The sequence below is a fragment of the Nannobrachium achirus genome (genome assembly GCF_963921795.1).
Source record: "Nannobrachium achirus genome assembly, chromosome: 22".
NCBI classification, from domain to species: Eukaryota; Metazoa; Chordata; class Actinopteri; order Myctophiformes; family Myctophidae; genus Nannobrachium; species Nannobrachium achirus.
In genome coordinates, this window is record NC_137829.1 from 3,907,484 (window position 1) to 3,935,391 (window position 27,908).

Consider the following 27,908-nt stretch of genomic DNA (forward strand, 5'->3'; position numbering starts at 1 on the left):
ATTTATGTTCTGTAGGCTGCAAGTGGCTGAACCTTTGGTGCGGTATGTATTCAAATATAGCGGTATGTACTCAAAAGCATGAACTTTACAAGCAGGCACGTGCACACATAGACATCAAAGGGGGCTTGAGCCCCTGCCCTTGTATCTGTCTGTAAAAAGTGCCATCTCCAGACCATGAATGCGGTTTTTACTATGGTGAAAGAAATGCAAATGCCCTCTTTCCATGCCATACCTGGATGAAGGCAGCATTCAAGAGAATTGCCTTGTCCAAACTCTCCTGAACTTGAATGCAGCTTCTTATGATGAAAGAATTGCCCTCTCTCTGAGTAGAAATCCATGCCATTATGCCACATCTCCAGTATTTACTTGATTATGCTTAGTTAAGTGTGGTATCAAGCACCGAAAATAGCTGACCTCCAAGCGACGCGTTGCGAGCTTGGAGGTCTGCTATTTTTGATATTTTCACCAGGCCCTTTTAGAAATTTCAGCCCCTGCCTCTCTAACATTCTCTGCACGTCCCTGTTTACAAGCAACAGTTTTAAATACAGATATTGGATGTCTGCATGTGGGGAGATGCCCAGATGACAAATGCATTGATTTTTACCAGGAGCTGTTACACTCTACAGAGCACAGACAGACAGAGATTATACCGAAAATGTATAGAAGTGCTTACGAATAGCTGTCCCACACACCCCTTGCACATATTCAGTGCCAGTCAGACTGTGAAATCAATACCTTGCAATCAGTCCAAGCAGTGAGCCCGTTACCCGCTGTGGCACCAGCATTTACCTCTCAGCAGCCACTGGGCTGAGACTGCAATGGAATCTAAAATCTTAAGGGACTCGAGTCGTCTCCACAGGCCATGCAAAGATATGGCAGGAATGACAAATATATACGAGCTAACGAATGCTAGCCTTGCTGCTTGCCATAGAAATTACATTGTGGCTCCTTGTTATTTTTGTAATTTATCTCTTCTGCATCAGAATAAGAATGTAGTTAAAGATGAGCTGCCAGCTGGCAAAGGTGTGACGGCTTTCAGACAATAGAGGAGAAGGTCCAGAGGAATAATATAAACATGATTTGTGATTCACACTTCATGGTTAACAAGATGTGCATGTAATATGTGACTAAGCTCATCAAATTGATTCCCTTTTGGCTTGTTGCATAAATTGCATGTGCATGAGCAGATTGGAAAAGGAAAACAGAAATAAATATCTGCTGTAAAGAGCAGAGTACTGTATGTAACAACACTACATGACACATTCAAGTCATGGTTTTGTCAGACGATTCTAGATAGAAGACCAGCCTCAGACAGCCTTCAGACGGACGTTATGGGCTATATAGCATGTTTTCATTTTTTAACACCACAGCATTTGATCAGTAGGCCTAATTAAAAATGTTCTGAGAACCAGCAGTTACCTATAACACTGATACATGAACAATACAAATGAACACTCCACAGAGACAAAGCGCACGCATACACACACACACACGCACACATGCACACGCACACGCACGCACGCACACACGAACGCAGCCGCACGCACGCACACACGCACGCACTATATGAAAATAATAATGATTTCTGTCACAGTGTCACACTTAAGCAGTGTCTCTCTTTCTCTCTCTGTCTCTCTCTTTCTGCACCTGAGGTGCTTTCTCTCTTTCACATACATGCTGCACACACGCAGCTACTGCGTGTGTCCTACAACCCGAGTTTCCCCGAGATATTCCCAATGTTCCAGGCCGCCACGTCCGACTTTCCCAGAGATATTTATTTTATTTCATTTAATTAAAGATTGCGATAGGGCGCATCTGCTCTAAAAGAACTGGATTCGGTTCTCAACAGGAAATAGTAAGTAGGCGGGATAAAAAAAAACAAATCTCCATTGGCTCCCATGTTACATTGTGCAGGAAAACGCCCATTCTTTGTTTCCTGATCCTGCCTAGAATCTCCTTTGTAAACAATGCTAACTAGTTAGCTTGTATCTCTGGAACAGTTAGATGGATTCAAGTGCAGTCTTTTGTCATCGACGACGCCGTGCGGTGTGCGTGTGGATCGTGCACGCATCTACTGGATCTTACTTGAGATGGATATGCTGTGACCACTTTTAAAAGGTAAGATTGAAGAAAAAGTGTGGCAGGGAACGTTCAAAGTCTAAAGTAAATGTTAGCAGTCATTAAGAAGGAAAAGGTGTATATCTCTGCTGTCGGGCCGAACTCCAAAATGTTCATTTTCGGGAAAATGAGCTCAAGTGGAGGCTTTTTACTATTTTTTATTAGTTCAATATTATTTTAACCAACACACAGACGTAAAGGGTGTTCAATAAGTAAAAAGTGCTTGGGACAAAACCTCCTAACTCCACACTTTCTGCCAAACCACCTAACTCCACTCCGAACTCCACTCTTTTTTTCATAAATATGTGTCCTTTGAGGTTAGGTTTAAGGTAAGGGTTAGAGTTGGGTGTCGAACAGATGACATGTAGTAACAGCGAAGCTATCCCCTTTTTACTACTTTCCATTGGTTGAATATTATTTTAACCAAAAAGTCAAAAACTCAAAAATTGAGTTTTTGGCCAGACAGTGACAATATAATAAAAGTAATAAATCAAACATACCTAGAAACAGGATGGTCTGCTTCCTGGCCGTCTTGACCCTTGAACTTTCATGCTTGGGCACACCCACCGCTCCGCTGACCCCTCCCGCGGCGCCCATGGGTTTCCGCAGGACTAGGATCATGGCCCGGCACATGAGGGCCACGCTGACCAGCACCACCATGTAGACCACGAACGCCGTGAAGACGCTGACCCTGTACATGACCCAGTGCTCCTCCAGATTGGTGCAGAAGGTCAGGTTCTGAACGGGCTTGGCGCCCAAAACGACGACGCGCCCCTCGGTGCCTGTGGCCACCAGCAGCGGCAGCGCCACGGCCACGGAGGCCAGCCAGGCGAAGGCGATGAGGCAGGAGGTCCGCCTGCCTGTCAGGGCCTTGAAGTGGAACGGGTGGCAGATGGCCGTGTAGCGCTCGAAGCTCAGCGTGGCCACGTTGAGGATGGTGGCGTAGCTGCAGGCCTCGAACAGGAAGTTGTAGATCTTGCAGGAGGCGCCGCCCGAGTCGGTGGTGAAGGGGAACCAGGTGGCGGCGTAGAGCTCCACGGGCATGCCGATGAGGAGCACCAGCAGGTCAGAGCACGCCAGACTCACCTAGGGGTGGGCGATATGGTGATAATTATCGTTGAGACGATGCAATGTCTCCACGATATGCCTTTTCAGAGGTATCGTATATATTGTGATACAATTGAGGGAGCCTTAATTGTAAAAAACAAATCATGTTTAATCGTTAATACAGAGATTCATTTCAGAATTCAAATTAAACCTGCATTTTGGTCTAAATCAGTAGTTCTCAAACTTTAAAATGTCAAGGTCTCCACTTAACTCTGACAGAGTTATGTCAGAGTTTCATACTGTATTTGTAAAGTTCAATTTAGACCTCCCAAAAGGAACCCAGAGAGTCTAGTTTTTGTCAAGTAACTTGAAAAATAACCATAAAAACCAACAGGAAAAAGAATCATGATAAAATCGTGTATCGTGATACAGCCCACCTAGTCTCGCATAGCCAGACTACTATTCCACAATCTCCGAATGCTATATAGAGTCTGGAACTACACCTCCTGAACGGCGAGTAATGGAAGCTGGCATTTCCGTTCATGAATATATATTTTAAAATGTAATTTCTGCTAAGCAGCAAGCTAAATATGCTTAGATGATTTTTATTTATATTAGGATAAATGTGCGCGATGTTAAAAACGAAGCGGAAGTGGGGAGGAGGCTTCACTTCCGCTTTAACCGGATGCTCATCGTTCTTCTTACGTTATTCCTGACGGGAGCATTTCCAAATCGCGGAGTCAACAGTCTGGCCACGCAAGACTATCGCCCACCCCCAGGCTCACCATGTGGTCCGTCACGTTCTTCTGCAGGTAGCCGTTGCGCCGGAGCACCTGCGTCACCCGGATGGTCACGGCATTGCCCAGAATTCCCGTCACCAGGATGAGGCTGTAGAGGACAGTGAGGAAGACTTTGACGGAGAAACTGAGTTCCAGCTCTTGCCAGTTCTTTTCCTCTGCTATCTCTGCGTCTTCATTCATGGCGGCCAACTGGTGAGCTCAGATTTTCCCCTATTGATCTCTCTCTCTCTCTCTCTCTCTCTCTCTCTCTCTCTCTGTCTCTCTGGCCTTTACCTTATCAGTTCCACAGGGCTCAATCCCTGCGATCAGGCCAGGGAGAGGAGTCAAAATCCACAGGAAAGAAATCTTTTGAGATAAAAAGCCATATATCGGAGATTCTTAACTCACCCGAAACTCTGATGGATTCCTCGGGCATGTAATCCCATTGGCTGGTGAAACATTCAATCACCATTTGATATATATATATTATCGCCCCATGATACTCCTCATGTCATGTAAAAAGAAAATGATTCAAGGTTTCAAGTTTGCCCTGAGAGAAAGTTCACCGTCCTCAGCAGCAGTTCAAAGATCAGTACAACAATGTGACTACCAGGTCTGTCTTCCACAGGTGTTCTGGATCCCGGATGACCCCTCTGAGGTCCTGGTACAAAGACGAGTGGATTCACTCCTCTCCTCTATACGTCAGGCGTCAACACAGCACATGTACGATCCAGCCCTACACCTACACCAAGTTCCTGCACCCTCCCTCCAACATGGGCAGGCCAGTTAAACATTAAACTTTTAGAGAGAGAGAGAGAGAGAGAGAGAGAGAGAGAGAGAGAGAGAGAGAGAGAGAGAGAGAGGGAGGGAGTGCTCAGGACAGATTTCTCTTATCAGTGTAGCTAAATAACTCATTTTGATTAAGCTCTTGCTAAACCGTACTCTGCTTTAACTCAGAGATTAGACACGAGATGTACAGAATATGCAAAAAGAGCAGCAGTAATAACTTTTACTTATTGTAGCACCTTTCAAAACCAGGGTTACAAAGTGTTTGACATAACTGAAATAAAATAAGTTATTAAAGAGATGAAGAGCAGAAATATAATGTACATCAGACAAGCAACATGTAGTCAAGTAAGATCAGACAGCAAACACATGATGTTACTGTATACTGTATACCCGACGACCGTCACCAAATAAATCTGCTGTTTTTTAGACCTACACTTAGAGGTTAATATAGCCTATAAATTGTGTTGGCTTGAGATAAAGGTACAGATATGACCTCGCGGCACTTCTGAAAGTTACACTTATCATAAACATGCCAAAACATGCACGTGGATATAACACCCACATAAAGGTGAACAGCCGTACTGAAAGCAGTACTGAAAGGGTTAGTGGGGGAGGTTGAACTCTCGTGTTATATCCACAATTGTTTCCCAGTGAGCTGTGTGCTCCACTTCCTCCACACAGCTGATTCAACAATGCATCAACTTGCAGTGATTCACAGATTCAGGTGTGACAGGCTCACCGCAGTCTGATGGGACACAGGGAACTTGTGGATAGGGTTTGATTTACAGTAGAGTGAACTCTTGTGTCATTAATGAAAGGGTTATGAGTTAGAGTGAACTCTTGTGCCATTAATGAAAGGGTTAGTGAGTTAATGAGTGAGGTTGAACACTCATAACATTAAAGAAGGGTAAAGGCCTGTCCATATAGTCTCTCCGAAACCGAACTTTTCTCCTGAGAGTTACGACTTTACGACATGCAGATTTCCGAACTCTAATTCGGTGTAATGCTTTTCAGAAGTCGCGAGTGATGTCATTTTGTAGTCGAACCGGACCTTTCCGACGAAAATTTTGGTTTCGGAGAAAGTATGGACAGGCCTTTGGTGAGTTAGGGAGTGAGGTTGAACTTTCATGTTGTTGATGGAAAGGAAGTCGTATTGAAACAAGCCAGACGAGGTTCTGTGCTGTAGTAGGACGGTACACAATCATATTTTCCCGGTGGCCGTTATCACCTTCTCTGCATCATCAGACATTAACAATGAGTCAGTTTTAAACAGGAAGGGAAGCAAATAAACGAGTTGGCCTGTATTAAAAGAAAGTCTTACAAAATGATTTACAGCACTAATTTAATAATACAAATTAAGTTATTTTTATGGCGGAGTCAAGCTATAAGAGGGTCAGGTCAGTATGTCCGTGTGTCTGGACCTAATCTCATAAATCACTCGACCGTTCAGCGCCAAATTAATTTCTTGTGCACACTTGCCAGTTAACCTGTTGTCCACAATATATATATTTTTTAGAAAACAAGTCGGGTAAGTAGTGCATTCCCATACATCAATATCAGACTGAACGAATAAAAGAGAAAGTTTGTATTTCATATTTCAGCTGAGCTAGTGGCAAATGCCATCTGAGATTCAAACAGGTCAGAATCACAGCTCCTTCCTGATTAGATTACAGCTTTGAGTGCGCCTGCCACTCACAATTTATCACATACCATCAATTAAACCTTTGTGATCCGCATGACACGGCATTGTGAGCCAGCTAGGTGCACACTCTCACAGCTAAAGCCCTAAAAATGAAGGGTGATTGTTTACTTTAATTACACCTGCCTCTTCGACTCTGCCCCGGCTCCCTTTCAAAAGGATTCATTATTATCTTCTTTGGCCTCATTGTCCTCCTGATTATAAATGGCTTGATAACACTTGTGATTTATGTGTCTACATAAAACGGCTCAACAGATAACTTTTATTGTATCTTCACATAACATTGACTTTGCATTTTAGATGCTTGCATTGTTAGATGCAGAAAGAGAGTGACTTATAGCCCTTAAGAACTCAATCAAGAAATATAAGATGGCTTTTGAAGCACAGCCTTTGAGCTAAACGAACCCTGTACTCTGGGCATGCAGTACCGTTTTTTACATGGTGTTGAAGGGGTTTTGGCTTAAGACTGCAGCAGAAAGAGACAGGAGGAAGGAGAGGTTAGAGGAGGAATGATGCAACCAGGATGTTGATTGTGGTCAATGAATCAACTATTATGAACAAACACCAGACCACCACGTGCAAACCCAGACCACCGTCATGTACAAGCACCAGAGCACCAGGCACGTGCACACATAGACATGTCCTTTTACCCGTCTGTAAAAAGTGCCCTCTCCAGACCATGAATGCAGTTTTTGAAGCGGTGAAAACCGCTTCCAATGAGTGGCTTTGTGTGTCCCACGCCCATATATTGTCATTTCAGTCCAGAATGAACAGGCTTTTTCAAAAACAAAATGTATGTCACCTCATGTCCATGTCACTCCAGTCCAGAATGAACAGGTTTTTTCTGTCCCGTACGTCCAGAATATCAGTCCAGAATGATTAGGCTTTTTCAAAAAGCTAAATGTGTGTCCCATGTCCATATATGGCCATTTCAGTTCAGAATGAACAGGTTTTATCTGTCCTGTACGTTCATAACTCTAGAACACATAGAATAAAAGTTCACCGCTTCACTTCGAACCGAGGTTTGATTTTTACTATGATGAAAGAAATGCTAATGCCCTCTTTCCATACCTGAAGGCAGCATTCAAGAGAATTGCCTTGTCCAAACTCTCCTGAACTTCAATGAAGCATCTTATGTTGAAAGAATTGCCCTCTCTGTGTGGAAATCCATGCCTTACGCCACATGCATCTCCACTATTGACCGCTTAGTTTAGTACCGAAAATAGCCGACCTCCAAGCTCACAACTTGGAGGTCTGCTATTTTCAATATATTCACCAAAAGGCCCCTTTAGAAATGTCGGGTCCGCATCAACATGCCGACGGGCTGGTATTCCGACACTAAAACTAACCCTAACCCTAACCCTAAACCTAACCTCAGTAACCGTGACGAGTAACTAACCTGCCGACGCTAGTCGGAACAGTGGCCCGTCTGCATATTGAGCGGACCCCAGAAATGTCAGCCCCTGCCTCTTTAACATTCTCTGCATGTCCCTGCAGAGCACCACATGTACAAACGCCACACATTTGTGAATCTTATAGCCTACTGTATGACAAAGACAAGACAGAATTAAATGTAAGTAGTGGTGCACTGCAAACCCTTCCTATTCCATCTCTTGCTATGCGGCACGTTGGTTAATTTATTGTTTTATTTCCAACGCATCAAACCTCATCTTTCAGCATGTCTCTGAGATAGACATATAATGTCATTTTAACCGTGACATTGATTGTCTTTGGGACAGCCATTCCTGCAAAGGTTTCATGAAAATCTCCCATTCCATTTTACTTGATTTGTTCCATGACACCCAGAAACTGGGGTCACTGGAAATTGGCATTTAGCAGAATAAGCAAGTTAATACATCGATACATCAACATCAATACATCAAATGCACAGCAATAGTAAACATAGGTAGACTAAGCACCTATTCATTAAAAACGTTATAAAATCAAAAAACAAACAAAATGCTATCTAAATTACATGGATGGCCATTGAGGATAGGAAGTGCTAAGGTAAGTTATATAAGATGGAGTCTGAAGAGGTGAGTCTTTCTTCAGACCACGGCAGAAGCTAGGTAGTATATATCTACTCTAGGTAGTAGGTAGTAGCTAAGTGCAACTGTGAGTTTATTCCACAGTTTGGGGGCCAGGAGGGCGAAGAGTCTAAGACGAGTAGATCGTTGTCCTGGGGTTTTTAGCAAGGGTTCTGTCAGCTTCCCTGTGGTAGCTGATCTGAGTGAACGGGTGGGGTTGTATAGATGGTTGGGAATCGTGGGTTATACAGATAAGTAGAAACCACATCAGTGGAATCATCATCCTGCATGTTTCCAAACACGTCTTACCAAATATTAAGAACAAATTCATATGATAAAATACTTGATGAATGCCACTATGTTCAAATGAAAGCCATTGATTGATTGATTGAAGACTTTATTAGAAGTTTGCATAGGAAAAGGTACAGTTTCATGACGGTACAGTTCACTGGTACAAGGTCTACTAAAAGGAGATCCATGAAAAGACTAAGCTTATTTCCACTGGAAACCATTGAAGTATCTCATATAACATTGAATGACAGACAAATAGAACACAGTACTATGCAGTAGATATGTAAAGAAAAACAAAAAAGACAGTAAGTCTAAAACAAACATTCTACCACTTTTTCGAGTCACGTGTTCAAATACTGGATTGTGATTGGCTTAAAACAGTAGTAAATGAGGCCACAATAGCCGGAATGTGTGAAATGCCCGGATGTACATGCAAATGAGGCACATTTCCGAGATCAATACGCGATGAACGCATCCGGGGACTTCAGGAGGGAGTCGGAACCTATGGTCGGAACACCTTTCCCCCCACCAACAAATGACGGTCGCAGCTGTCCTATGTTTACTAACGTGCGTACTATCGTCGCCGATTTATTTGGATCCAATGCAATCCGCCAACTTTAAAGCCCCTTTTCTCTGAACCTATGCCTTTCTGGAAGCGAACAGCCTCTATTTACGGCCGGAACGGTGCTTTTAACTGACGTTAGCTTAGCTGTAAGCTAGGCGACCGAGTATTTCCCGGTGAATCTGTGCGCAAAGGTGGGGGCTTGGGAGTGTGGGGGTCTGGGGGACACGCACCACCACTGACTATTGCTGATGATGGAGAGGTTCTATAGCTTAGCCTTTATGTATTGAAAATGAGAGGCACTCTTGCCGATTTAGTAAGAGACTCGTCTCCAATTGCAAGATATTTAAAAGTTATTTGGGGCCATGATGATGATGATATCCTTTTCTTCCCACAACTAGACTAAGGATTTTATATTGTCTGTGTTATTGTTTACAACCACTGAACCACAATTATTCACGTGTGGCAAGATTCACTCGTTTTTAGTAGGCTATATAGTGTAGGCTTAGAAGAAGCCTTTTCAGAAGTTAATTTAATGATTTCCATTTAATGATTTCATTTATCCTCATCTAATGCACCGTATGCACGCTGTTTAAAGGCCGTGTAGGCTTTTCAGAAGTTAATTGAATGTTTTCCATTTGCGCTAATGCACGCAACTGTTTTCGCCAGGTTTTAAGGTCTTATTTTAGTTGTTTCTCATAAGCTCGCAACCCTCCTTGCCCATCGGCCCCCACCTTTGCGCACAGATTCACCGGGAAATACTCGGTCGCGTAAGCTAGACATCTGTCTCAGCATGGAGTTGGCGCCATCTGGTGGTGAGTAGAAGATGTTGTTTGTGGCACTATTTGTTGTTATGGCGGAAGTTTTATAGGCAATAATGATTGTAACTTAAGATCCTTGCAAGTTACAACTATGTGTTTTCTTTCATGTATACGGGAAAAAGTGGTAGAAAAGCTATTTACCACTCGGGGTCGGACATTATGCTCTCATAATGTCCTGAGTGCGGGTGTTATCGGACTCGGCTGGCGCCTCGTCCGATCACACCCGCACTGCGGACATTATGAGAGCATAATGTCCTCTCACTCGGGGTAAATTGCTTACGTATATACAGAGAAGGGGCAGGGGAGGGTAGGGTTGGGCTAGGTTCATTTTTTACCAGTTGCGAACGGCTGCTGCCTGTAAGTGGTTTTTCAGGGCAATTTTAAAGGATGCTAGTGATCCACACTCCTTTATGGCCTTCGGTAAAGCTTTCCACATTTTGGTGGTATAGCAGAAAAAAGAGTTTGACCCTTTGTTGGTTTTGACTCTGGGTTGAAAGTGATCTGTGGCGCTGCCTCTGGTGTTGTAATTATGGACATCCTTAATGTTTATAAAGTATTTTGAAATGTACTTGGGTATCATAGTGGTGTAGTGTATCTTGTACACCAGGCCCATTGCAAGTTGCTGTACTCTGTCATCTACTCTGAGCCACCCCACTCTTAATTGGTGAGTAGCGGTGAGGTGAGTCTGATAGGGAAGGATAAGCAGGACCCTAATTAGTTTATTTTGGGCTGTTTGGAGTTTAGTTTTCAGGGCTTGTGGTGCGTCACGATACCATACGTGGACTCCGTAGTCAAAGAGGGGCTGGATTATAGCACCAGCTATGGTCTTCAGTGTGTTGAAATTGACCATCGGGGCGATCCTCTGTAGGAAACGAGTACGTTGGTTGATTTTATTTATTACTTTAGAAGTCATCTTTTCACTGGAAAGATTAGCTTCAAGGATGCATCCTAAGTAAGAGATTTCGTTTTTTCGTGTTATGACCTTGTCACCCACTTTGATTGTGAAGTTTTCGACTTTTTTGAGGTTATGATTTGATCCAAAGAGGATGGACTCCGTTTTTCCCAGGTGAATTGATAATTTGTTGTCGTTAAGCCATGTGCAGATCTTACTTAATTCAGAGTTAAGTGTCTTTTCAACCTGCAAGTGGTCCTTGCCCGAGACTAGGAGAGCCGAGTCATCCGCGAACAGGAACAGGTTGCAGTCGCAAGCAGATGCCATGTCGTTCACGTATATTAGGAACAACAGAGGTCCCAGTATGCTACCTTGAGGAACACCACAGCTTACTGGGAGGGGGGGGGACAGGGTACCGTTAATCTCCACCACCTGTTCCCTCCCACCAGGTAAGACTGCATCCAACTCACTGCTGCGCTGTCAAGACCGATGGCTTTTAGTTTCTCAATCAGAATAGAATGATTTACGGTGTCAAATGCCTTCTGGAGGTCCATCATGACCATGCCGCTATATTTGCCGTCATCCGCTTCGCGTTTGATTTGGTCGGTCAAATAGAGAAGGCATGTGTCGGTGGAATGAGATTTTCTGAATCCAGATTGGAACTCGTAAATCAGATTATTCTCATCGAGATATCTTGCAATCTGTTCGTAGACTATTTTCTCCATGACTTTGGATATGGAGCTAAGAATGGAAACGGGAGTCTAATTCTGTGTGATTTTCCTCAATCAAGGTGGCCACGGGTAGCCTTGAAAGTGCTGGGGGGGACAATGTCATTAACAGTATTCTAAGTATTTTATTTGTTAACTGTCTATAAATGCACAAAATCGATGTGTGATCTGGAGGAAGCGACACTTTCGACAAGAGAATCAATGTCACAACATTCAAGTTCAAATAAAAAGAAATATCTCAAAATACAAAATAAAGTAATAATTATATTTTCTCTTTTTTTACTCAATATTGTGTGTTCTTCTAACTTTTATTAGAGTGAACTTTTCCAACGCCTGCAGATTACTTGAAAATAGTCTGTTGAACATTATACGGCTACTTCTCTCTTTGTTTATGAACAAAAATGGACAATCAGAATCTGCAGTTGACATACAGCAGTTTAGGGGACTGAATTGCGGCTATTTTAAATGCCAAAGGTTCAGTTCAGTTTACGTCAACAAATCAGTTAAATACAAGCAAATCATATGAGACATACTGGAGATATGGGGAATGGGACACCCTGATAAGCTATCTGAAGCATAAGAATAGGGTCCTATGGGGGCACGGTGGCGCAGTTTGGTAGTGCTGTCGCTTCACAGGGTTCCTGGGTTCGATTCCCGCCAGGGAAAGCTGTAGGTGCTGGGAGCTTGTTTCCTCCTCCTCCGCGTCATCAGCGCCCACACCCTAGGTGGGGTTGGCGAAAGGGCCTTTCTGTGCGGAGTTTGAATGTTCTCCCCGTGTCTCGTAGGGTAGATACCCTCACAAAAAACATGCAGTAATCCTGGTTTCTATACTGCCTCCCCCTAGCCAGCCGGGACTCCCCAGGCATGGCAGAGGGAGAGCAGAAACCAGGATTACAGGTTAGGCAATTGGCACTGGGTGAAAAAATGGGTTATCGTGGGGTACAAATTATAGTTAAAAAAAGAAGAAGAATAGGGTCCTAGACACAGCAGTAGTGTATTTTTTAACACGTCTAGATTTGGGATTACAATTTACAAAACAATCATTTATTAAATAGGTATTAGGCCTATAAATACAGTAGAGACCCATGGCAAGTGTAAAAAAGATTGTAATGGATGGCGTAAAATGCCATTCAGGGTATTTAAGTATTTAATCATATCTGAAGCAACTGCAGCTTTAGGCACTTTTTGAAAACACAGATAACATTTTCATATAGAGTAGGCTAAGTAAGCACATTCCACACCTGTTAACCACACTGAAGCTTGTGCCTTTAATTTGACGTTTCTGACCTTTTATACGATTTTTTTGTATATGTGAGGGAATGTAAGTTGAAATAAGGTCACAGAGTATGTAGTTAGTTGAGCATACATTACATTATATAAGAATTGTGAAAGATATTTCATTGACTAATCCTCAGAAGACTTGGAATAGAAGACGAACAACACAAACTGATTTAATGCCTGATTTACACTTGGTTGCACACCGTGTCACGAAGCAAAAATAGACGATCGTCGTGACGTGAGCTTCTTGTGAGCTGGTTATTATCTTGTAAATCCAAAATTCTTGATTTTATTTTTATCCTACTTGCAATCAATCATAATAGTTAATACAGAGCTGTAAAGGGGACATTCCTGTTATTGGCTTTCAGTTTTAAAGATTATGGGCCATAGACAAGGCTATGCATTGGTAGATTCAATACATTTAAAGGTCTATACAGTAGGCATCCCTCTGTACAAATAATAACAACTTGCGCAAGGAATCGCAAAGGGATTTACAATTTTGGCAACGCAAAAGTGACTTTCACTGCAACAGCAAGGTGATGAGAAAAAGTGGCAGCCAACCAGTCCAGAAGTGGGCTGTGGTTTGAGTTTGTGAGATTGTAGATCTGCTATTGTCAAAACATGTAGAATTATTGTGAAAGATTTCTAATAATTTTAATATTTTAAATTAGCAAACAACTGGGATGGGGAACAAAATTAACACAGCAACATGAGGATCGGCAGGGGTGGCAGGTGTCACAGGACAAGGCTGGTGAGACCACAGAAGACAGGCAAGTAGGGAGAGAAACAGGTAACCGGGTGGAGGACAGGCGTTAGAAGTTCTCCTTACCGCTATCATAAGTCACCGATGAGCCCTTGCGCTCACATGATGGAGAGATGTATTCTAGTGACCAGTATTGCAGTGGCATAATCTGTATCTTAATGTAATAAAATGTCAACCTTTACAAATCATGGTGTCATTGCTGAGCCTCAGCCTGGGTGTGTGTTATACACAAAACACCCCCAAAACATATCTGTTTCATACAACCACAATGAAATCACTCCAATAGGCCTACATAAAGGCAGATTACGGGCAGATACCCACAGAATGTGTCAATTCATAAAGTCCAGAGCAAGGCCAGGAGTCTGTGCTTAACGGAGGGCCTCTGGTGGATGGACAGAAACATGTACAATGATTCAAGAGCTTTTGTGTCTTCATTCACAAGATACTGGGACTGATTGATTGACCAGAAGTAAAATCTATTGCAACCTTATGTGACAAAATATACAAACTGTAGGCCTATATGTAAATGTGGACCCTAAAAATAAAACCCCTTCACACTCAAAAATATAATTTCTTCTCATTTTATGTTTTGTATTTTTTGGCTTCTCTTTAGGCTATATTAAGAAATCTTTGCAATATAGTTTTCTTCATGGGTTCAGTTTACAGGAGGGAAGCCAATAAAAACAATCCATAAAGATGTTGACACAGTTCACAGCCACAGTGGAATATCATTGATAACTTGCCTTCAACTGTAGTGTGTGCTTTTACATTTCATATGCAAACTGTGTAAATAAAAGATAAGCATGTAAAGCTATTGTTTGACGACATTCATGGCCAGTCAAATAGCAACAATCTCCTTTACAACAAAGAATTTTGCCATTGCACAAATGTATTTTTGAAAAGTCAACGGTTGTCAAACATTTTAAAGTCAAGGACCCCCAAACAGATGTAGTCCTATTATCAGCTGTGTTGTGCTGGGCTGAAATGGAATTCAGAGGAACTACAGTTGGTCCTCATCTGAAATGCCCCACACAGGCCTTGCCACCACTCACCCCCCATACAAACATGACCCCCTATCCCCGAATCCCCCCCCACTCACCCACCTCTATAACCACTCCCCCATACTTCCACCACTCCACACACTCCCGACTCCCAAGCGCCCCCCATCTTAACAAGCAGTTAACCCCCCCCCCCCCCCCCCCCCCATTACCCTCCACCCGAAAAAGGAAACTTTCAGGACCTGGTGGACGGACCCATTGACTTCAATGCATTCCATCAAACTTAAAGGAGTAGTTCACCCCCAAAATGACCTTTTTTCTATTGATTACTCATGCCATGGAGAGTACAGTTCAATAATATTTTTTGTTTTTTGTCACATTCCTAAGACAAAAATGTTATTAGAGTAAAAAAAAATGATTCGAGTAAAAAGAAAATTGATTCGAGTAAATTTACCCCCATTGATTCCGGAACGAATGGGGGTACATTTATTGTTATCACATTTTTGTCTTAGGAATGTGACAAAAAACTAAAAGTGTTATTGAACTCAAGTCTCCATGGCATGACTAATCAATAGAAAGAAAGTCATTTTGGGGGTGAACTAGTCCTTTAAGGCAAGCTCAGTATAATGGACCAATAAAGTGACATGAGTGGCTTGGCTTTTCCTTCTTTACATGACCTTGGAACATCAGGGTAAATTCCAGTCAGCTCTCCTGAGCCACTGATCCATTGCTGCCATCAAGTGGTCATGCAACACATTGTTATAGGCTACTGTAGAGTACAGTATATCAGAAAGGATCTCCATCTATGATCGTTTGGGTTGTGTTAAATTAAGAAAAGGAATTAGAGAGCAAGAGACAGGTTAGTCAGGTCAACACTATAGTTAGAAATAGGCTGCATGAACTGGGATATTTAAATATCTGTTGTTAACTCCATCACGTTTGGTAGGCTACCTGTATCTGCATCTCCTTGGGCTCTATGTACCAACACTGTAGGACGAAACATGGATCACAGTGAGATAAGTAATTGAAATGGACTTACAGTAGATATAGTCACAGATATCTCTCTCTCTCTCTCTCTCACACACACACACACACACACACACACACACACACACACACACACACACACACACACACACACACACACACTAGTTTGAATCATCTGCTCTTGTGTACCCTTTTATGTCTGCCATAACTACCACAGGTTTATATCTGAGACATATAGGCCTAAGCAGTTCTGTAATCACTAGAAATAAAAGATAGCCCAAAATCATGCTGATTCTTTTCTGAGTCGTTTCCCCAATGGTAATATAATAATATATTAATACGTTTTTCTTTTCTATCATCTCCCCCAAATCCAGGATTACAAAGGCCTTAATTACAAGTAACAGTAGAGACCAATGTCTTGCTTCCCATATGAGTTTATTGTAAATATATACTTTAGGAGTCATAACTTTAATTAGTTGCACAAAGTCTGTTGGTCCCATGCAAAACATTTGTATCAAAAAGCTGAACTTTGCTCAGTAGAACCAGTTTGAGTAATATGTGGCATGCTTTTAGGTTGTAATAAAGGATCATCATTCTAGGCAACTGGATTATTTCCTCTTCCATGCAAAATTGTACAGCCATATGTCTCACATTGACAGGAGTGCGGCACTCCTGTCAATGTGAGACATTTCCAACTATTCCAATCATGCTTAAACAATGTCTTCATCTGTGGATGAATCAGAATAGAAAGAGCATGTATGATGGTGCAGGCTTAAAAGCAACCATCACCTTGAAGAAGAGAAACGCAAGACCAAGTTTTAGGGTAACACAGGAATTGCTGAAACAGCAGTGATGGACATTGTTTTGTAGAATACTGTTCGATGTACAGTTTGTACAGTTCACAGCTAAAACATCCATTTGGATAATGTAAACCAAGGCAATACCATGGTACTGACGTTGGGTTACTGTATGAAGATAAACGTTAGCAATGGGATCGTTACAAAAAAGAAAGGTCCTGGATCATCTGGGCTATAGAGGGGACAGGGTAAAAGAAAGGTCCTGGATCATCTGGGCTAGAGGGGACAGGGTAAAAGAAAGGTCCTGGATCATCTGGGCTATAGAGGGGACAGGGTAAAAGAAAGGTCCTGGATCATCTGGGCTATAGAGGGGACAGGGTAAAAGGGGTGACAATTTCACCATTCCAAGTCGACTCTCTCTCTCTGTAGATTACATCTTTATTCACTGATTATGACTACAAGCTCACTAATCCAAATCATTCGAGTGTCAAGGTTAGCCTCCTTTCAGTGCACGTTATGCCACTCTCAAGTATGTTTATCTGAAGAAAGCTTCAACTTTTCAACATACATATACATTTTGTTTTTCAATTAAACCCAATGTGTCTACAGTAGTTACATTTGCATGTTTTGTACCATTGGAAAGAGTTGCTTACAAATTACTGCACTTTAAGCAATTCATACAGTAGGCCAATACTATGTTTGTCTGTCTTTTTGTGTAGTCATGTTAAAAATGTTATCTTTTATTTTTAAATAGGTCTTCTGTATGAAAAATTCACACCAAACTTTGAAAAAGTGTGTGTACGTGTGTGTGTGTGAGAGAGAGAGAGAGAGAGAGATTTAGGGGGTTAATTAATGGGGGATTAATCTTCTTTTCCTTGTACGAGTTATGGGTGCAAAAATGTAAACGGTTCTACAAAGAGAAATATCACTTTCCAAGAGCTTATACAAAGTTAAGCATGAAACTCTGATTTTCTTTTTTGCTAAGTCAGCCCTCAGGCTTGACTGATGTCACAATGTTGACAACAGCGACAAGTATAATCAAAGCTCATTTCAATTCCAGCTTCTCAAAGGATGTAGATGTATATGATTTTAAACGTCAATCAAATCAAAAAATTATAAAATTGAACAAACCCACAATCAAGTAAAAATAAAAAGATTGGTTAAAAGATAATCAACATTCTGTATTGAACGCTAGATCACAAGGAACAAATGGGAGATGTGTGAAAGCAAATTTCCAAAACACCCGACTACAGCGGCTAACTTGTTAGTACACAAAAAATGTAAAGAAAACCATGCAAACACAGAATGAAAAAGCTTTATTTACCTAAACAGGGAATGTAATCAAGCCTCTGCAAACGACAAATAAAATACTAATAAATGTCTCAAAAATAACTTAACAGGCTTTAAACCATGTTTGTACTATGGGTCCCAACTGCTACTAGTGCCAGCATAATCTATACATTGCTATTTTTATGTTGTAAAAAATGACTTAATGCTACTTATCATTAAATAACATAAAATGGTATGGGGGGTGAGAGATCTATTTTGTTCTCTTCTAAAATGTAATTTGAGAACAGGCTATTGATTGTATCAGTGCATTCAATTCATACATTGTGTCTGACCAGCGTTGTGACCTGGCTTTGCTCACTGCTCAAAACAAAGAGGCAGTGTGACTGTATCCCTTTTACAATACCGTTTCTTTACAGTTACGAGCTTTCAGAGTTAAAGATAACTGCAACTTATTCAATAGAGACAAACACAAAAAAGAAAATACCAGTCCATTTATATTGTGCAGTACATGAGCGATCAATATAACCCAGGAAACAATACAAAGAAATAATAATAATCAACAACCAAAAAAGCCCCAAACAAAAATACTCGAGATCATCTGCCATGGTAACTCTGGGTTCTGTATTTCAACAAGCAAACATGGTTTCATTGGCCAGGCAGGAATGCGTTTGTCTTCGAAGAAGTGCTCTTCTGTCCGCTGGTAAGTCGTTCTGACATTGTTGGGTCTTTTTCTTCCTTTTGGTTTTGTTTTGTTTTCACTCTGCTTGATCAGATGTGGCCATTTAGTTTAGGCTTACTCCACCTTGCTGTAGTCCTCCACATGGCCCAGCACTTTCTTCCTCTGTCGCAACATGTGGAAGTAAAGCTGGGGAAAGACTGGAGCAAAAGACGACAAAAATGGTTGATCAATTTGACATCAAACTATTTTCTTCCAATTTAATTATTGCAAATTCCCTATCAATTTGACATCAAACTCCTTATCAATTTGACATCAAACTATTTTCTTCCAATTTAATTATTGCAAATTCCCTATGTGTAGTGCTGTCCCGGTCACTAACAATCATCCCCCACAGTTGGCATGAAGAGGGTATAGATGCAGTATGCCTTCTCTGATAAACATGGAGTTAATAGCCACTTCTTTGCACTGACATGGAGCAGGTTCACTGGGAAAGTGTAATTATGAGTATGGTGGCCTAGTGTGGTGATTGACAGTTTGATGGGAAGCATAACATACTGAAGGGCTGAATCGGTTGAGCCACTTACGTGGAATGTATGAGACCATGGTGAGGATGAGGAACGTGTGGTAGTCAAAGGAGAAGTTGTACTTATTGGGGAGAGTGACCGAGTATAGGCCCGTCTTCTGCACATATGGCAGTGCTGCGTAGATGGTCAGCAGCTCCCCCGTCACCCCCATAGGATACAGCATAATGAAAAAGGTGTACCTGTAGCATGGAGGAGAGAGACAAATTTTGCACAGATGTAGCTCAGGGCATGCTCTAATGATTTAGCTAGGGCGCCCGAGTCGGCGACCTTCGGGGTCACCAACAGCACCCACAAAACTCTGACTCATCACTTTTCATCACTAAAGTCGATGGGAGCCCAACTTGATTTGGCCGCTGTGGCGACCCCGAATGTCGCAGACTTGGGCGCCCTAGCTAAATCATTAGAGCATGCCCTGAGCTACATCTGTGCAGGATTTTGCACTTTTAGACTGATTAGCACGAGAAAAAAAACCCTAAGGCCTCCGACTAACATGAATACTCACCCATACGTGTATTGTTTTCTGAGGCCATTTCTAGCCCACGGAATGTTTTTTGTGCAAAACAAATGCCTGCAATGGATTCAGCAGCATGACAAACCCCTAGTTAGACCCCTCAGATCTTCCTTAAATACCCAGAAAAAAAATCTTTTTCTGGGTATTTTCCTCCTGGGTGGATTTCTTGTGTTTCAGGCATTAAGGGGTTAATAATAAAACATGCTCAACGGATATCACTGGTCATCATCTTGAATCCTTAAGAGGTGACCCCAAGCTACAAGAATCAGTTGAGAAAAAAACTTTTACAGGCGAATCCACATTCACCCCCACGGCTCCCGGACTATATTACTTCCATTTCATGAATAAAGGCACTGTAACAGGAGTTCAAATTAGTATTTCTTAAATCATCCAACAATGATCAGAAGTGAAGGAACATTAAGGACACTGGCGCTTATTGCATTTGCCAGAGGTAACGACTCGCATCTTCCATCGTTGGCACTGCAAACCCAGTGGCTGACACACGTGCAGACAATTTGTTGAATTTAACACCTTTGATCTACCTATCATAGACAGTATCGGTCTCTAAGGGCAGAAAGCAAAGTGAAAGTCAAGGAGGCGAAGGTGAAGCTGGAGCAGTAGTATTTTGTTACCTAGCTACAAAACATGCCTCTTGCTTATGGTGGGAGAGGCACTTAACAAGGTTGTATTGGTTGTTGTGCATGTAGATTTAATACATTATTGAGATACAGTGCAATAGACATTCATGACGGAAATCTTGTTTGCCGTCAGCAAAATCTAAGTCACAGATATTGTTGAAATAGTACCACGGGTGGGACTATAATTTTCAACATCATTGTCAATCTGAAACAGTGCCTGGTGCTGCTATGGACAAAACGGATAAAACACCATCTCAGTGGCCTCCCTACCTGGCCCATTTGATGAGGTAGGGCAGATGGTTGAGCAGGCTGAATGTGTAGAAGGAGTAGCGGATAATCTCTGTGATGGTCCAGGCTGTTACAAACAGCAGCACGCTGTCCTCACTCTGCACCTGGAGACAAGACATGCACATGGCCGTGGAGAGAGCACAGGCAAAAGAATGGCCTCACATTACATTATATCTGTGATTTAAATTATGCTCTGCTATGTTGTTGACCAAAAGATCACGTTTATTACAATTAAGGTATTTTTACCGGACGTTCTTATTCAGAGCAACTCACAAAGAGCAAGGTCGGAGTAAGCGCCATGAACACACCAAGGCAAGGAAACATGTCTCAAGGCCGTGAGACATGACGTTAATTGTGATGCAAATTTGACATGTACACACTCAAGAAGAATATAAATGCAAACATTAACACACAGTCCCTGAAAGTATACTGTTTATACAAGCAACCACACACATGCACAAACAAGTCCACAAAAAGCCTTTCAAATATTTTGCCCACACACAATTTAAAACCTAAAATGCACTTGACATGCATTTAAAAATGCATGTTGTTATTCTCTGTACTGCTTTAAGCATATACACTCCTGCAACATCACAGATTACAGTGGCTGAGCAAAGCTATCTTACAGTACTTCACTTCCACTTCTCTTCAGTCTACAAACAGGGTGAATAATAGAACAATTAATCACCAGTAAGACTCCCTAATCGGGAGATAAGCGACCGTAGGTCTCGCTAGAAGAGGGCCATGTGAGAAATGAGGGGTGGGGTCTCCGCGTTGCCTTGGCGGACGAATAGGTACCGGCCCCGGCTCTCCCGGAGGCTCCTAGGCCGAGTTAGGGCATTTTATGTGAGCTGCAGTGGAGGGGGTCCTCCACTGGGGGCGCCACCACTTTTGCATCCGTTCTGGAGTAGCAGGAGTGGGTGGTCCCCGGGAATTCCCCGTGAGCAGCCCCGTGGGGGTGGTCATTTGGTCATTTTTGCACATTTGGTATTTTTTTTACACCTGGGGGTCCCCCAGGGACCTGGGGGTCCCTGGAACTCCGGGGGTTGTAGTTTGGCAGGTAAGGAGTGTGTGTGCAAAATCTGGCATGGATCGGGGCAACGGTTGCGGAGATATGAGCAGGGCAAAAGTGTGACGTCTGACGTGTGACGGACGGACGGACGGACGGACGGACGGACTGACTGACTGACTGACGCACGGACACCTGGTGGAGCTTTCTGTAGTAATTGCGACCTACGGTCGCAATTATGAAAATGTGTACCACTGGTAGCTAGCGAACAGTATTTTATCATTCAGTAGAACAGAAAAAACAACTAGAAATAAGAAATACCTTGGAAAGTGTTCGAGACTAAAGACAGTGTGTGTGTGTGTGTGTGTGTGTGTGTGTGTGTGTGTGTGTGTGTGTGTGTGTGTGTGTGTGTGTGTGTGTGTGTGTGTGTGTTGAATTTAGGGGGTAAAACAGTCTTACCTCTCTGACACTGTGTGTCACAGCCCAGGTGAGGAAGACTCGTGACAGGACCTGGAAGCCAGTCAACACCACAGAGGAAGGCACGATTCCTACAACACAGCACCAACATTCAGACCTGGAAGAATTCAACTAATAATACTGTAAACATGCACTTCTCTTGCATTTAAGGAAAGGTTACAACATAGAACTGTTTTGTCCACTTTAATACTACACAAGTAATTGTGCTTGCTAAAGAACTGTACAGTAGTTTATCTAACCAAATTGTTTGATCAGTGAACCCCCACAATAATTGCTTTGATTAAATACTGATATACTGTAGTAGCCTGGCCAGTAGAGGGTAGCTCTGAGCAGTGTTTGTGCACATGCAAAAGTGTCAGAGCAAGAGGGAGATTACGCATGATTTGTGTTCGAGAGCACTGTCACGATAAAAGAAGAATAGAGAATGGAATACAACCACCTTAAGGACTACAAACCATTGAGTGACATCGAGACATACCGCACATACAGTATAAACAGAGCTGCTACCTTTAAACACATTTTAAATCTGAGGCTTTTTTTTGGTATACTATTCAAATGGTATTGAGAAAAAATAAATGCTGCCATTTGTTCCAAATTGACTGCAAAAGATTGTTGCTATTTGTTTCAAAAAATAACAACAAAATGTGACATAACTCTGTTTACACAATGCTGTACCCCCTCCAACTGTATACGTTTCCCATTTTCAACAGTTTATTATATTTTTGACAATTGCTTTAGCAATGTAAACGTATGTTTTCTCATGCCAATAAAGCTCCTTTGAATTGAGAGAGTCTGCAGGGAGAGAAAGACAGAGGCTGAACAGACAGGGAGCCTGTTTTCTGCAGAGGAAAGGTCAGCTAGCTTTAGCTTCAAATCCCTGATAATGAAGAGAATGGACTGTGAACCCATTGCGCCAACAGTACCCAAGAGGTTCAGCCTCTTATCACATTAACACTGTCTCAGCCAACATATTCTCTCATATCTCCCTGATCCAACTCATGGGGGTCTACTCTCTCTGGCTGCAAGGGTAACAACATACAATTACAATTCAGGCATTTAACATTGTCACCAAACAACAGGATAAGAGTAGAGAGTGTAAAGGCCTTAGTGCAACACCAACCTCATTCTCTAAGCAACATCAATCTGAAGCTCTCTATTTAAATAAAAATATGAATAACATTGAAATTGCATGAATGCATTTATCCTTCTATATGTCTATCTATGCATCGATCCGAACTCCCCAAACGCATCAGACGCCCCCTCCCTACCTTCAAAACCCACCTGTTCACAATTGCCTTTCTCAGTTGACCTTGTATCAACTCTTGCTTTTAGTGTTTTACTGCTTTTATCTCTTATCGTAATTCTCTATCTTAGTTTTTTTCCTAATAAAGTTGTTGTTGTTACCTACCCTCTCCCCCCTGCCCTTGTAAATTCCAAATATTATAATTATTATCATATGTCCGTCCATAAATGGCTATTCACCCTGGGTTCCTTGGATCATAACGGAACTTCCCAAATAGGCCACACACATTCTACCTTTTCCGCCATTTAGCATTTTTGCCAAGCACACACGTTGCTACTACTCCTACAGATTTAGTCAAAAATTCATGCAAATCGGTATCCATTACATCATCTCTGTGGTCAAGTGAAATGTGTGTACGACGGTGTTGCATGCCGAAAATAGCCGATCTAAAGCTCACACAATGTGCTGCAAGGTTGTAGATCTGCTATTTTTTGTGTGCATAACGGTCATACGACTAAGTATAAACATTAGCCAGCGGAGGGGAGCCGTATCCTTGAAGAGAGAGGGAGAGACAGCTCAGAGATGCAGTGATGTCATTACGTGCGCATCCCGCATCAAAAACTCATTCAAGTCGCCCAGGGACTCATTCATGTCATGGTCCTGGGGTCCCGGGGATGCGCCTCCATTGGAGTCCATGTTAAAATAATTTACTTCTTCTACTTAAGTTGCTATATTAGTTTAGATAGTTTAATTCGTTTTTTAATGTATTGTCTATTGTGTAAGATAAACACTGTAAAGATTTATTATCAGTTAAACCTGGAACAGCTAAAAACTATTTTCACTAGTGGTTCTCAAAGTGGGGTCCTGGGTCCTTATTATTTCCATCGCTGTGAATGTTGACTTTCTGCGGAGCGTTCAATAAGTGATATAGCGAATGTGTGCTAGGGGGTGAGATAGAGTCTGAAGAATACATCATGGTCAGTTAATAAAGCCTGATTTATATTTTCTGACTTGTCCTATGACCGTGTTGCTCGCCAAAAACAGATGCTCTAACAAGCTCGTCATTTTTGGCGAGTTGCACAAATTATAAATTAAGCATAAGTGACTTTCACTAAAAAGCAAAGCAGGGAGGGTTGAGAGAGACTCACCAACAGCACAGTGCAATATCTGTGAAGGAAAAAGAAAAACCAAGCAATAAGCATGTATAAACGGAACCAATGACATAAAGCCTACAGTAGGTGGTTACACTGAATTTACAACAAATATATTGTACAGTAGGCCTATATATAAAAAACATATTTAATGCTGTGCCTGCTCCAGTGGCTAACTGTGCTGCAAGCACAAAAATAAGAACAAACACAAATCTACTTAATGGCACCATGATTCTCTAAAGCTTTGGATAAATTACTGTTAAGTAATAAGTAGCCATATGGTACTAGTAGACTACATGTGTACAGAGACAACAGATGCTCTGAACTGTCCGTAACCCACCTCCAACATGGCCCCAGTCTGGAAGAACTTCAGTGGCTTCTCTATGGAGTAATAGAGGCCATGGTAGCTGCCTCTGGCTAGGTATGCCCTGACCAGGCCCACGGCTATTACCAGCCACCTACCAGAAAAACATATTATTTTTATTATTTACATATTATTTACCCATAGTTACCATAGAGCCATGGTCAGACAGATAGAAGAATAAAAGTCTGCACACCGATTTATGCTCCCAATGATAAAAGTTTACTTGTGGTTACGTTTCGAGCCTAACGGCTCTTCATCAGACCTTCCAGACAGACCCAGCATCTTATGTCATGAATTCCAGTTACAGTATACAGTATATCTATCTAAACGTCCTGCTACTACAAAACGAATATTCCCCTTGCAGGAAAAACCTTTACCACAGACAGCATCATTCAGAAAGACAAGAGTAAACCTTCTGCAACATTTCATGTTAACGTGGCAATGGCATGTCACAACAAAGTGATATCAGAACCTTCTAAGAGCATATTACATGCTATTGAGAACAGGATCCGCCTCGCAATTTAATTCTTATAATACAGCCACTATGTCTGAACAATGTAGAAAATGGAAAGTAGGGTATTACTTAGTTTGTATGAATCCTTGTGCTTAATACAGAGAAGCTACTGTGTGGCCGGAGAGGATACAATAATGTAACCTAACTGGTTCGAGCCATATCACGTTGGTGCCAAAACAACGCCTACTATTGTGCAATAGGCTACATTATGTAGTCTATTAGGGCAAAAGACGCACCTCTCAGTCCATGGTACAAGCCAATTTGGAATTTAGAAATGTAGGGGAAATCTTGCAAAACATACCAATGGCCCATGGTGGCCTGACTTGTCAGTGATGCATGCTGTCAGTTAGTCAGTCAGTCAGTCAGCAGTGATGTAAAGTAAGTAAAGTACATTTACTCAAGTACTGTACCTAATTACACTTGAGGTATATGTACTACACAAGAGTATTTCCAATTTTCAGTACTTTTACTTCTACTCCAATACATTTCAGAGGCAAATATTGCACTTTTACTCCACTACATTCATCTGAAAACTTTAGTTACTAGTTACTTTTGATTATTATCACAAAACAACCATATACGTTTCAAACATATTTTTGTACATTTGAAAACATTTTTAAGCCAATACTTTTGTACTTTTACTCAAGTAGGACCTACATTTTGAATTCCAGACTTTTACTTGTAAAAGCGTATTTCTACATTGCAGTATTGATACTTTTACAAATGTGACTACTTTTTCCACCACTGTCAGTCAGTCAGTCAGTCAGTCAGTCAGTGAGTGAGTGAGTGAGTGAGTGAGTGAGTGAGTGAGTGAGTGAGTGAGTGCGTATTTTGTTCTATATGACTGCAATTAGCTGTGCTAATTTAAATGCAAGACAAGAAAACTGCAGTAATGTGATGAACAGTGGTGTGTTAACACAGTTCTAGGCCGAGGCTACCCAGCCAGCAGCCATGACAATGAACCCATTTGCACCCGAGTATTTGACAACTGCAACTGTCTGGTGGTGGAGCCGAGGCCGTCAGAAATATGGCCCAAAAGGCCAAAACAATGACAATTCTGTCGTTACAACGTTGGTATTCTGCATAATATATGTACCATAAACATTCACGGACGCAATTACACAAACAACACAACGTAAAATCAAGGCATCCTTCAAGAATGCTGTTGAATGTATTTGACAGGAGGTCCCATGCATAAGCCTCATTCATTCAGCCACGCTCCACATACCAGGGACACACACTGGCTACATACCCAGCTGTCATAACGACGTTATAAATAACCAGATAGGCCGTTGCCAGAGCACCTGGTCCCCTCTTTTTCTTCGGGGCCACATCAGTGTGGGCGGCTGTTTTGCTGCTGGTCCCCATAGCAGGTGCTGACATGACTCTACGATGACTGACTGTCTGCAACCCTGAGCTGTTGGTCCTTGCTGACGGCGGACTGGCTGCGCCGAATCCTAGCGCCGAATCAGGAAATGAAAGGCTGAGGCTCAAAGGCCTCCTGGACGATATGGGACCGTCTCTGCGACGAGCGCCGCCTCCTGGCCACAAGTAACAACCAGCCCTGAAACATGACGGTTGGATCGACCTCAACCTTGGTCTTGAGCGGTTTAGCCCTACGTCTACTCGACACAAACGTTCAGATTGACATTTTCTTAGAACAAATAAAGTACTTAGTGAAAGCTTACAGATGTCACAATATGTTACGCTCCAGCAGAATTTCCTGTATATTCCGTGGCGTATTGTTTAATAGGAAGCATTTTAATCCGATCGGTCGCCATTTTCTTAAAAGAAAAGGTGTTCATGTATTAAAGTGCAGTACACTTCCCAACCGATGGGGTCACGTATTTGAAAAATACAATAAAATGCCGATGATCGGATTTAAATGCTTCTTATTAAACAATACGGAAGATACGGGTAATTCTGCTTAAGCGTACCATATTGTGACATCCGTGAAACTTCATTCAGCAATTTATTTTTGAAATCTGAACGTCTGTTTAGACGTACGTGGCAAATTGGGTACAGTGCTCAACACCAGACTGAGGTCAATCCCTGACGACCGTCATGTTTCAGGGCTATGTTTGTTTGCAATTGCGACTTCTAACAAGTGTAACAAAAGTCGGTCGAATCTTACCTTAGTGCATATCATAGCATATTAAAGTGACATTTCTATTCAATTGTTTAATGTCGAATCGATTAATGGAGAAACAAAGCATTTAATGTATCAAGCCAAAACCAGCCCAGTGCCATAACATTCCCCATTTTCCACTAGATGTCAGTCTTGCATTAATTTCTCAAGAACAGATTCCGTCACCGCGAACAAAACAGAGAGGGCGCTGTTTTCCCTTTTTTGACGATGGGTTCCCAGATTGGTCTTGCATTACTGCTTCTGCTTGTAAAGCAAATTGGTGTTTATTTAATGATGTTATTGAGAGTTAACTTTGTGACTTTAATTCTTTGTCTCTGCTCCTCTGATCGCTCTGGACGTCAAAAAACTGTTGTGAAACGCAAAACTAAGGGTGCCCAGTCACTGCTCACTGCTCAGGCATTATATTGAAGGCAACCTGAACCATGCAAGCTTGCT

The 27,908-nt window shown here is 42.0% G+C and overlaps 2 protein-coding genes and 1 long non-coding RNA gene across 3 annotated transcripts in view; 1 reads left to right on the forward strand and 2 right to left on the reverse strand.

Annotated features, from left to right (window-relative positions):
• Positions 1-4,720, reverse strand: part of gpr39 (G protein-coupled receptor 39) — a 31,756-nt gene extending 27,036 nt beyond the window's left edge. Inside the window, exons 1-2 of the mRNA XM_080753425.1 lie at positions 3,951-4,720; positions 2,619-3,204 (exon numbers count right to left, since the gene is read on the reverse strand). Of these exons, the coding sequence (XP_080609551.1) occupies positions 2,619-3,204; positions 3,951-4,145 (781 nt within the window). The 5' untranslated portion in view covers positions 4,146-4,720. The remainder of the gene's footprint in view (positions 1-2,618; positions 3,205-3,950) is intronic.
• LOC308308056 lies at positions 4,028-23,453 on the forward strand. The gene is made up of 3 exons (XR_013963261.1): positions 4,028-4,157; positions 4,573-4,667; positions 22,017-23,453. It is a non-coding gene; the product is annotated as an uncharacterized lncRNA (long non-coding RNA).
• Positions 17,876-26,778, reverse strand: hacd2 (3-hydroxyacyl-CoA dehydratase 2). The gene is made up of 7 exons (XM_080753426.1): positions 26,577-26,778; positions 24,787-24,904; positions 24,444-24,462; positions 22,035-22,123; positions 20,549-20,670; positions 19,130-19,308; positions 17,876-18,742 (listed from the first exon to the last, which is right to left on the reverse strand). Exons 1-7 carry the CDS (start codon positions 26,705-26,707, stop codon positions 18,660-18,662), a joined length of 741 nt encoding a protein of 246 aa, XP_080609552.1. The 5' UTR covers positions 26,708-26,778; the 3' UTR covers positions 17,876-18,659.
• Positions 26,779-27,908: the final 1,130 nt, after the last annotated feature.

Bases quoted from the DNA above. Each gene is read 5' to 3' on its own strand.
- hacd2 (XM_080753426.1), bottom strand. From the start codon at position 26,707: ATGTCAGCACCTGCTATGGGGACCAGCAGCAAAACAGCCGCCCACACT. The intron at 24,905-26,576 runs GTATGTAGCCAG...TTTTTCTGGTAG, and splicing joins AACGTCGTTATGACAGCTGG to GTGGCTGGTAATAGCCGTGG. The intron at 18,743-19,129 runs GTAAGTGGCTCA...CTTTTGCTCCAG, and splicing joins CATGGTCTCATACATTCCAC to TCTTTCCCCAGCTTTACTTC.